We start from the raw sequence: 11,293 nt of genomic DNA, 5'->3' as shown, positions 1-11,293 counted from the left end.
GTTTGTCTGTGAGTTATTCACGAAATAGATGTTTTTTCTTATGAGGAATAAAAATGAGTTGATTTCATAGAAAAATTGTGTTCTGTTTTCATTAGGTTTAGTCTAAAGATTGTTCTAGGCGTTCGCTTGCATGTTATATTTATTGCTATGATATTTTCTTCTGGCATAAACAAAAAGTGCACACTCAATTCACAAAAATGAAATGTTCCACAGTTAGTTTTGTTTTTTCCATAGGCACAGTAACTTATAATGCCTAAGGGGGTGGATTACTCTCCAATTTTATGTCGAAAGCTAAAATGCATTTGGCGAAATCTTATTTTAAAAATATTTGATATTAGTAATCTGTTGAGTTAACATTTCTAAACCAAAAGATTTTTTTCTGAAATTAGGTTGTATTTTTGTACCATTTCCCTGTTTTGCTGCATTTGATATGGACTTTGGTTTGTTGAATTATGTATGACTAGCTGTAACCCGCGGGCTTTGCCCCGTTTAACTTCTTATTTTTCAAGATTATCTCGTTCGCATGGCTCAATCACGTCCTGGTTTAAGTTTGTTCGCTACGCTCACTCACCTATAGGTTGGAGCTCGTTCGCTACGCTCACTCACCTTTAGGTTGGAGCTCGTTCGCTGCGCTCACTTGCCTTCAGGTTAGCTCGTTCGCTACGCTAACTCGCCTCCAGGATGAAGTTCGTTCGCTACGCTCACTCACCTTTTGGTTGCAAATTAGCTGTTGTCATAAATGTAAAAGAAATAATAGTGCTGCACCCTGTTGGTAATCCTTGTAACTTTAATGCTATCGAACATCATAGAACATAACCAACTTGTTTAATTGAAACAGCTGTTAAGATTCAATAATTCCATTTCTCATTAGGTTAACATGGGAAACTCCAGAGCCACTGGGGTGGAGCCCGAAAGGATTTTTGAAATAAGAATATGCCTATATGTTAATCGGGAATGTGAGCTATCATCATGCCAAATTTCAGCCCAATCCGACCAGTATTTTTCGCGTTCACTTGTCACAAACATACATCCATACATCCATACATCCAAACTTTCTCATTTATAATATTAGTAGGATTTAAAGTCTTCAAGAGGTATTTGAATGTCTGTATAGTTATGTTTTTCAGTTATTGCCACTCTATTGGAAGTAGCTTAACAATCTCAATTTATTAAGGTTACAATTAATTGCTGCTTTCGATGTAATTTCTTTTATTCGATGGTTGTTTGAATGATTTTTAGGACAAGTCCACAGTTAAGTATTGAAATGGATGATTGAGCCCTTTGTGTGTGTTTTCTAAGATTTTCACAGCTGATTGGGAGTCTTAATAACCCTTAAAATTATGACGTTGAGGTTTTCGTCTTTGAATCCGTTAAGTTCAGTCAGTTTCAAAATTCAGTGGTTCAGTGTTAAATAATTAATTTTAATCTATGGTTAAGAAAAACCATTGACACTGATGCTTTTTTGCAGTCTTGATTAGTTGTAATGCTATTATATTGACAATCCTTTAATAGGTTTAACCAGGTAGACTTAAACATTGATTTCATAAGCCAACTGTATAGTCATAATTTTTTTCTTATGTTGTATACACCTGGAGGAGTCGCAGGAGGTATTCAAACGCTTTGAGGGCAAGTGTTCCAAACTGAGGATACTGGAGGTAGCACTGGCATGGCAACTCTGCTAGAAAATCGATACACAATTTTGTTATGATGGTACCGGTACCAACTAGATGAATCAACCAGCTCATTGGCTCTTGGCTATTACAATCCACTATTACCCTTGTTGTTCTAAATGCATGTACTTTATCCCTTATTAGGCCTAGAAATGGCGGCAAACGTCTCACAAAATCAAATCTCTTATTCAGTGCTACTTCCAAATGTCTCATCTGGTTCTGCGTCCAAGCCCTTATGTGTTGTGGACGTACCAAGAATCAAGCCCGTCCCTTCCGCACCAATGTTCAAGGCTAGCAACACAGAATAACAAAACTATGTTCATTGAAAGATAACACACCAATTTAAAGAGCCTTTTATATGATTGCACTTCTTGCTGTCAAAATAAGATTTGCCACAAAACTGTTGCTTTATCATTCAACACTCATCCGTCACTCATCTTTGCCTTAATTCATAAATATCCGGTGTTTGGCTTGTAAAAATCGTATACAATTCATAATGTGAAGCTCACTTTTATTAAGGTATGCCAGTAGGAGTAGTGTAGTAAGTTCCTTGAAATGTTCACTCTTTTACTAGAAGAAATATTTCTTTAACCCCACTGAAAAATAAACAAATATCCTACATAATTTAGATTAGTGGGTAATTTTTAAACTCTAAGGGGTAAATAATACTCGGTGATATTTGACAAGGCAGAAAAGGTTGCCTCCCAGTCCTTTACAATCTCTAACATACAGAGATGAAGTACAGTATTTGATAACTATCAAAGTATCAGTGATAAATTATGGTGAATGCAAATGTTAGGTGGTGAGGGACTCTGTTGTACCACATAATGACTTAAAAGGATTTTTCGTAGGTAAACTAAGTTTATTGCAAAACATTTAAAAATTAAAATGTTATCTACTAACGCTAACAGATAAATAAAAACTATTTGGTAACACCTAAATATACATCAACAATTTATTGTCAACTCATCGCTCTCAAAATTTCAACACACAGTCAGTTTGTCTTTTTCTCATTAAGTTTCCCAGGTCTTCCACAAAGACAGAGGCACACAGCGCGTAGTGCAGTAACAGCTGTGATGATAACCCCCAGTATTACTGCTACTATGTCCAGCAGAAGATATTGGTAGAGAGGCATGTCAGCTGATGTTGGCCTCAGCTGTGGAGCCCCTCTGTGACGTATCACATACTCCGTCCAATAGACTGCGGAATCCAACGCTGTCATCGGCCTGTCTCGGAATCTCATGGATAATAGCCTCATGTTGTTGGTGTACCTGGGTGAAAGATATTTTATTAACTTTGATGCTAAATTAATATTAAAATATTTTTTTACTAGTCAAATATTGTGTGACTTTGATTGGGAGATACTTGATTCACAGAAAGTTTTGCAAAAAGTATATTTTTATAGAAGGACCTGCATCCAGTAATTACAGATCATTATGGCTCTGAACCATCAGCTTTTATCATTAGGTATTACTAAGAAAATTACTGATTGGAAAATGGCGGGGATTTGAACCCCATATAGTGACTGCAACTAAAACTGTGTGTGCTGGTTATCTTTGAATATTTGATTCTACACTATAAGGCCAGTGTAAATATTTTCAAACTCATAAAATTAAATTTTGTAGCAATAAAAGGGGGTTTTCCAAAATATAAAAGTATTTAGAAAATTTTTAAGCAGAACTTAGTTATGTACTTCCATACTAAAACTGTAAAACTTAGAAAAAATAGCGAGTAAAAATGCAAGCAAAAAAGTTAACCTACTAATTCATATTTAAAATCAGCAGAAAAAAATTAAGATTTTTGTATGCTTATACATTTAATAAAGATAGGAATACATTTTCACATTTTAACTGAATACCATACTTCCTATATAAAAATTTATAAACATTACTATTATTGAAAATTAAATGAAACATTGAGATTCAAATAAAAAACAACAAAGACAAAATAACATATTACTTTGGATTATTTAGTATCTCGGCAATTGTATTAGCTATTGTCTGCTCTGTGACTCCATCTAGATCCAACTGAATGCCAGCTTCCTTTGAGATGATTGCTCGGATATTGTTTCTCTGATCAGCAAAGAACGGAATTCCGATCATTGGCTTTCCAAAGTTTACAGCTTCAATAGTGCTAGAGAGACCACCATGTGCTATAAAGGCCACCACCTTTTCATGCTCTAAAAAATTTCAAAGTTTTAAATTCCAAAAAATAAAAAGAATACTAAAAATGTTTAGTTGACAAACTCACTCTAACAGAGACTTTAACATCAATTAGGGTTATGTAATTAATTACCTGGATCATTACTAAATAAAGTTAAGTTTGATGGTTTAAAACTAAACCCAGCTTTCCATCATTGTGTTTAATAGGTACAGTAGAACCTCTTTAATCCGAACCCCTGTAATCCGAACGTCCACTAATCCGAACGTCCACTAATCCGAACGCCTCATTGCTGTACTTTAAACACAGTACAGTAGTTCTATATTGTATACTGTATTTATTGATATACGCTCCGTGGTTATTTCAATTGTAATGTGCAGTACTGTTTATTACCTATGTTTACTACTGTATTAAATAAACACTGTATTTTACTTTATAAAGCATTTTTCACTTTTCCCTAGCTTTGTTATGTAAAAACAACAATACGTTCTGTAATCCAAACTATTCAATAATCCGAACTACCCCTGGTCCCAATTAGTTTGGATTAAAGAGGTTCTACTGTATTTACATAATTTTGATAGGACTTTAATGGTTCAATGGTTTTTTTTCAGAACAAATCAACAGTAATAGTTTGGCAGATGATTTTTTTTTAGTTTCCAAACCCTAGCAACGTTTAGCTTTATGATATAGACACAGGTTTGTTGAGGCAAACTTAAAGGATATACCTTTTTAAGACATTATTTCACATTCAGATGTTTTACTATATATATGTGAATTTAGATTTGAAGTATAAAATTTGATACCTATTAGATCTCTTTGTGGAAGCCATTTTCTGATAATGACGTTGGGAGGAGCTTCTGGTAAATCTTCTTCATATTTGAAAATCACAGTTTGAGGGATTCTTGAGAACACTCTCATGAACATGAGGATAATTTCCTTGGGGAAGGTAGATGCTCGTAGGAGTGATCCAAAACTCATGAGTATTATTCCATGTTTTGCACCATCTACAACATTTTGAATATCCTGAAAGAAGGACATTGTTTTTCACCATGAAGTTGAAATCGTATTAAAATCGTATATACTCTATCAATAAAATGTTGTGCTCTAGGAGGATAAAGGTATCTACTCAAGATCATAATAAAAATTAACTTGAACACATTTTTATGTCTCTACTTGTCTATTATTGTCAACGTCACTTTGTAAAGTTGTTCGGATTTTGTCTATTGATGGTTACTCACCACGCTATAATGTGTATTTTTATTTTCTTTTCATGATTCTGGTTCACCGGAAACTTTTTACAGGTATATATTACCAGTAAGTATTTTTTAACCTAAAATAATTTCAATATAAAAATTAAACATATGCCTAATCTTTTATGGAATAGCTAAGATTTATTTTTTGGGTATATTTCTGTCTGGTTTATGTTAAGTGTTTTCTGCTGTTTACCATTTGTCTTTTGGTTGTCCAATGTTGAAACTTTTGTGTGATAAAACAGAATTAGAGAGATTTACCTACTATAAGATTTAAAGCACTCTTTGCAAACTCACCATTAAAGCAAAAGAATAACCATAGTCAATATTAGCACATTCAAGTCATAAAACAAACATAAAATAAACTTCAGATTTTACAGTAGATGAGAAGTCAACTTGCAGTATCCAAAGTCAATTATAATACAGCCCATGATAATTTGGTGTGCAATCAGCTGAGCTTAGGCAGCAACAAAGAAATTAAGTTTGTTTTGTGTTTTTCAATGGAGTTGGAATTGTTAACAGTTTTTTGTATGTTAGCAGCCAACCCCTCTTTATTTTCTATGTCAACATTCCTATACCTTTATCATTAATTAATAGCCCATTGACAAATATGGCATATGGGTCTAGACATTCTAGAATTCATTATCTGTTCGTCAAACTCGATCAAACCAAGCAATTACCGGTAACTTTCAGATTTGAAGGAGAACACACTCTAACCACTTGGCTACTCAGATATATTTCATTTATTGGTATATATATTACGTTAAATAAAAAATAACTACGGTAATTATTTACCTGAGGTAGAGGCCTCCGCTCTCTGATGTGGATTCCTCCAATCTCCACCACGTTGGGAGGGAAGGGTCGAGACAGACTGAGGATATGGAAGCTGTTTATAAGGTACAATGAAGTATTTGCCACAACGTCCCCTAGTGGAGGTAGCTTCATCCCTAGACTCTCCTCAGCCCAAACCTGGCTCTCCCTGGCGTAGACGAAAGAGTGCATCAACTTGGCGTAACTCAGGGTCAAAGTGTTGTGAATCCTCTCCCCGAATGACATCTGGGGGCTGAAGTTGACCAAGTAGTTAGGAATGTATGAAGGATTATCCGGCAATCCGAACCTATCCGCAGCCCAGGGCATGGCGATTGACGTTGTTATAGAAACCATTGGAATATCCAACAAACGTGCAAAATAAGCATAACAGTCAGTCCCAAATATTTCAGTGATCAACAAATCATACTGTCCTTTAGCTTTTAGAAGCCCTTGAAACTCGGGAAGTTTCAGAACTTTTCTGCAGGTTGTTTCGTGAACGTCGTAGAAGAAATAGGTCGACGCCCAAGGGTCAGGGAGTCGCTCTTTGATCATATCAACGGAAAACTGACTCGTCAGTGGTGGAAGGATCTGGGAGAAATCTACATCGGTGTAGTTGGTGATTGGTTTCTTCTGCGGGAAGGGGGAGAAGACGGTGAGTTGATGACCGCGAGAGGCGAGCTCTTGGAACAATGGTTCCATTACTATCCAGTGGCTTCTCATTGGCATAGGTACAAGGGCAAGAATCCTGGCCGTCTCTCCTACACTCATCAGCATGAAGGGAAGCAGCAACAGTATATTCAACATCTTGAAAAAAAAACCAATTCAAGAAGATTAAACAAACATTTTTTCCATCGTGTTTTTCCAAATAAAAATAAGATAGGATATAAAATTTGTCCTTAAGATGTTATTTCTGGTGATTGTAGATGAAAGTAAAATATACAGGGTTAGTAAAAAGTCTGGAGACCCCCCCGTTAATTTTATCACGACCTTCAAAATGAGGGGTCACTCGATGGGGCTTAGCGTTTAAAATATTTGAGTTTCCCCCAAAATCCCCCATTTTGGGGATGTACACCAAGTGGCGGTTATGCCCAAAAAGTACTTCATACCATGCCATAAAGGTATGCTGAGTTTTGTTTTTCTAGTATGAGCCGTAAAAAAATTAACAGGGGGTCTCCAGACTTTTTACTAACCCTGTGTATTACTGCTTATTTGAGATTATATTGAAGTAATGTTTTCAACAGCTCTACCTCTATATCATTAACTTTTTTAGGTACGGTATCTGAAAACTGCCATCTCTTACTGACCCAATGTCCCAAAAATATTACATTTATTTCCATTGTTGAAAAACATTTTTTCACTTTCCAATCCTACTAATATTATAAATGAGAAAGTTTGGATGTATGGATGTATGGATGGATGTATGTTTGTGACAAGTGAACGCGAAAAATACTGGTCGGATTGGGCTGAAATTTGACATGATGATAGCTCACATTCCCGATTAACATATAGGCATATTCTTATTTCAAAAATCCTTTCGGGCTCCGCCCCAGTGGCTCTGGAGTTTCCCATGTTAACCTTATGAGAAATGGAATTATTGAATCTTAACAGCTGTTTCAATTAAACAAGTTGGTTCTGTTCTATGATGTTCAATAGCATTAAAGTTACAAGGATTACCAACAGGGTGCAGCACTATTATTTCTTTTACATTTATGACAACAGTTAATTTGCAACCAAAAGGTGAGTGAGCGTAGCGAACGAACTTCAACCTGGAGGCGAGTTAGCGTAGCGAACGAGCTAACCTGAAGGCAAGTGAGCGCAGCGAACGAGCTCCAACCTAAAGGTGAGTGAGCGTAGCGAACGAGCTCCAACCTAAAGGCGAGTGAGCGTAGCGAACAAACTTCAACCAGGACCTGATTGAGCCATGCGAACGAGATAATCTTGAAAATTAAGAAGTTAAACGGGGCAAAGCCCGCGGGTAACAGCTAGTTGTCTAATAAAGTTTGGATGTATGGATTTATGGATGTACTAGCTGTACCCGCGGGCTTTGCCCCGTTTAACTTCATAAGTGAGCTCGTTCGCATGGCTCAATTACGTCCTGGTTGAAGTTCGTTCGCTGCGCTCACTTGCCTTCAGGTTAGCTCGTTTGCTATGCTAACTCGCCTCCAGGTTGAAGTTCGTTCGCTACGCTCACTCACCTTTTGGTTGCAAATTAGGTGTAGTCATAAATTTAAAAAAATAGTGCTGCACCCTGTTGGTAATCCTTGTAACTTAAATGCTATTGCACATCATAGAAAAGAACCAACTTGTTTAATTGAAACAGCTGTTAATATTCATTAATTCCATTTAAATATGAGTACTCATAAGGTTAACATGGGAAACTCCAGAGCCACTGGGGCGGAGCCCGAGAGTCCGATCAGAATAAAAATAGCTTAGTTTTCCTATTTAATGCCTAAAGAAACAGTGTACCAAATTTCAGCCTCCTAGGTAAATGGGAAGTGGGAGAATTAGTGATGAGTGAGTGAGTGAGTGTGTCAGTGAGGGCTTTGCCTTTTATATATTTAGATGTTTGTGACAAGTAAATGCATTAACCACTGGACGGATTTTGCTGAAATTTGGCATGATGATAGCTCACATTCCCGATTAACATATAGGCATATTCTTATCTCAAAAATCCTTTCGGGCTCCGCCCCAGTGGCTCTATAGTTCCCCATGTTAACCTTATTAGTATTCATATTTAAAGGGAATTAAAGAATTTAGTCAGCTGTTTCAACTAAAAAGTTGGTTCTATGACCAACAAAAAGCATTAAAAACTTATAAGAATTACCAACAGGGTGCAGCACTATATTTATTTTACATTCATGAAAACTGCTAATTTGAACTAAATAGTAACAAAAAAACTGTGCAATGAGAACTAACTGTCAAAGTAGGATTGTTTACAGTTATGTTTTTATTTTTAGTTTCAGGAATAATTTGTGATATTTTGCGATTTTTTTTAAATTTATTTTTGTCTATTGCTTAGGTGAAGAAGTAGAACATAATGGCTATGGTAGATGTGTGATACTATAGAATACCCCTATGAAGGACAGGTACTCTGCTAGTTATATTATATAGGCACCTCTATAAAATAATGTTTACTTGATTTACTACACAGGCTGTGTGAAAAATCAAGGAAAAAAAATAATTATTTTTTGTTTAGACTAAAAGTCACATAGTTCATAGTTCTGAAGTGTCTGGTTGTCTGTCTGTCTGCAAGGAATTTATACAAATGCATCCATAACTTTTGATACACAAGAGATTGACTTCAAATTTAAAGTATGAGTGGTGACAGATATAGGACCTATCTACACAAAGCACGAGATTATAGATTGTACTAATTTTAAATGGCAACTAACAGTAACTGTAGAGTTTTAATTTAAAAATAATTAAAATATGTATACTCTGTACTATTTTAGCAGGATCTATATTAATAGACATTAATATTAAAATAAGCAAAATTACTATAACAACAGAAAATTGTATCTAGAAAATTGTTTATCTTACCATCATTTAGTTGATAGGCCTTACACTACTGGCTCTAAATGAAGATTTTGTGGTTATATGCACAACAAGGTCCATTGTAGATCAAATAAATGTAAGGTTAAACAAACCAGTGACCTCTATAAAATAATAATGTTTTATGAGCTAAAAAACTTCAAACACATTTATATAGGTCCTAAGTATTTAAATTAATGATTTCAAACTTCACAGTAAGCCTCAAAATTAAACAGAACATCCTTACCTTGATTACCTCTGTATGCTAATATTAATAAGAGGCACACAATATAAAATATTGAGATGGATAACTCAGTCATTACTCATTAGTATTATTTTGGTTATGTGTTGTATAAAATTAGAAACACTTCATTTAAGTCATTGGGATTAACAGTAAAAATTAATGTAGCTTATTATATAAAATACCATTAATCACATACCTTAATATCGGCTCCTTACTATAAAACTGTTTACACTATGATATCTACAATGTGCAAATCATTCAGAGACAAGTGGAAGGCCTAAAATCACTGAGCTATTGTCTGTTCAACAACAAAAACTCTCAACCCTGATAGCATTATCTATTGGCACGGATCACATAAGTACATTAAAGACTGATTTGCCGTCCTGTGTCCCTTCTAATTATAAATATTTCTTCCAAATATTGGTATTTGTAGTTTTAACAATATCGTTTGGAACGATTGTTTTGTTTTAGCGTGATCCTTATACCGATACTTGTTCCAAAAAACCAAAACCAACCCAAATCCTGTCACACTCTTATCTTTGTCTTTATCTCTCTCACGGTGACGTTCAAAAGTCAGCTGATCCGTTTTAACGTTCGAAGGCTTAACTGAACGTACTAAATACTTTTTCAATGAAATTGCGACCATACAAAGTAGGTATTTTAAGCCAAGTATGAATAGAGAGGAGTGTAGGATGAGTGGCGCGATCTTGCAGTCTTGTTAGTGACTAAGGCCGACTTATTCCTTAGACACAACACTTTACCATAGAACCCATTTTGAGGGAGGGAACCACTCGCGGTAAAAAAAATCTTAGGTTGTATTGTAATACTACCGCGGTGCATAATTTGACTGAGCATAGTATTCGTAAACACAGCGATAAAACAACTTGTCCACTTTCGCAGGACAACATTTCACGAGACAACTGAAAAATTTTTCTCTGCATTAAAATTAAGGACATTTAAAAACGGAGCGTGATTTTGAACATGTATTTCGTTCGCAATTCACGAATAACGGATTGGACCGATACAAAGTTGTCTGAGTGCTGCTTTTTAAAAATCCATCTGAAAACTCCATCGGTTTAATATTTTCCATTCTATTCTTTAGAGAACCATTTTTGTTTTTCTAACTAGTAGTTAAAATATAGAAAACGTTGCTTTGGAACAATCGGTGACTGTAGCCTAATAACCATTTCAGTAGGATTTTCACATTCTTCTACTATTGGTTTGTTGGAAATAATTGGTTTAAGTAAGTTAATTCATTATATTATATTTATACTTTAATTACTATGTAGGAAATGTATCAAATGTTTAATCGTTGTAATAGTAGCTGTGTTGCAACTCGTATACACCTTTATAGACTCATAGTGTCAGTTGCGAAGAACGAGTAAAACTATTAGTCATGAATTAATAAGAAAATATATTTTCACCACTCTTACTTAGAGAAAACAATTAATTACTCGTTAAACAGAACATTCAATTAGGAAAAAACTAGCCTTTAAAGAGTATGACGTTCCCAAAAACATGTTTTGAGCTTTTATATTTTCTACAAGCAGTCCAACAAACGAGACATAATATTAGGTCATTTGAAGTACGAAGGGCACTGTCTAAAGTAGCTTTAATAATTAATCATA

General features: G+C 35.1%; 1 protein-coding gene across 1 annotated transcript; it reads right to left on the bottom strand.

Moving 5' to 3' along the window:
• Nucleotides 1-2,511: 2,511 nt before the first annotated feature.
• Nucleotides 2,512-10,164, bottom strand: LOC129002589 (UDP-glucosyltransferase 2-like). The gene is made up of 5 exons (XM_054430511.1): nt 9,862-10,164; nt 5,876-6,694; nt 4,634-4,853; nt 3,630-3,849; nt 2,512-2,941 (listed from the first exon to the last, which is right to left on the bottom strand). Exons 2-5 carry the CDS (start codon nt 6,692-6,694, stop codon nt 2,665-2,667), a joined length of 1,536 nt encoding a protein of 511 aa, XP_054286486.1. The 5' UTR covers nt 9,862-10,164; the 3' UTR covers nt 2,512-2,664.
• Nucleotides 10,165-11,293: the final 1,129 nt, after the last annotated feature.

Source organism: Macrosteles quadrilineatus, unplaced genomic scaffold, assembly GCF_028750875.1.
Source record: "Macrosteles quadrilineatus isolate MER2022 unplaced genomic scaffold, UCM_ALF_1.0 Scaffold_9__3_contigs__length_116548681, whole genome shotgun sequence".
Classification (NCBI taxonomy): Eukaryota; Metazoa; Arthropoda; class Insecta; order Hemiptera; family Cicadellidae; genus Macrosteles; species Macrosteles quadrilineatus.
This window is presented reverse-complemented; position numbering and strand designations above follow the sequence as displayed.

Bases quoted from the DNA above. Each gene is read 5' to 3' on its own strand.
- LOC129002589 (XM_054430511.1), bottom strand. From the start codon at position 6,694: ATGTTGAATATACTGTTGCTGCTTCCCTTCATGCTGATGAGTGTAGGA. The intron at 4,854-5,875 runs GTAAATAATTAC...TCCTTCTTTCAG, and splicing joins AGCGGAGGCCTCTACCTCAG to GATATTCAAAATGTTGTAGA. The intron at 2,942-3,629 runs GTAATATGTTAT...TCTTTCACCCAG, and splicing joins GAGATACTAAATAATCCAAA to GTACACCAACAACATGAGGC.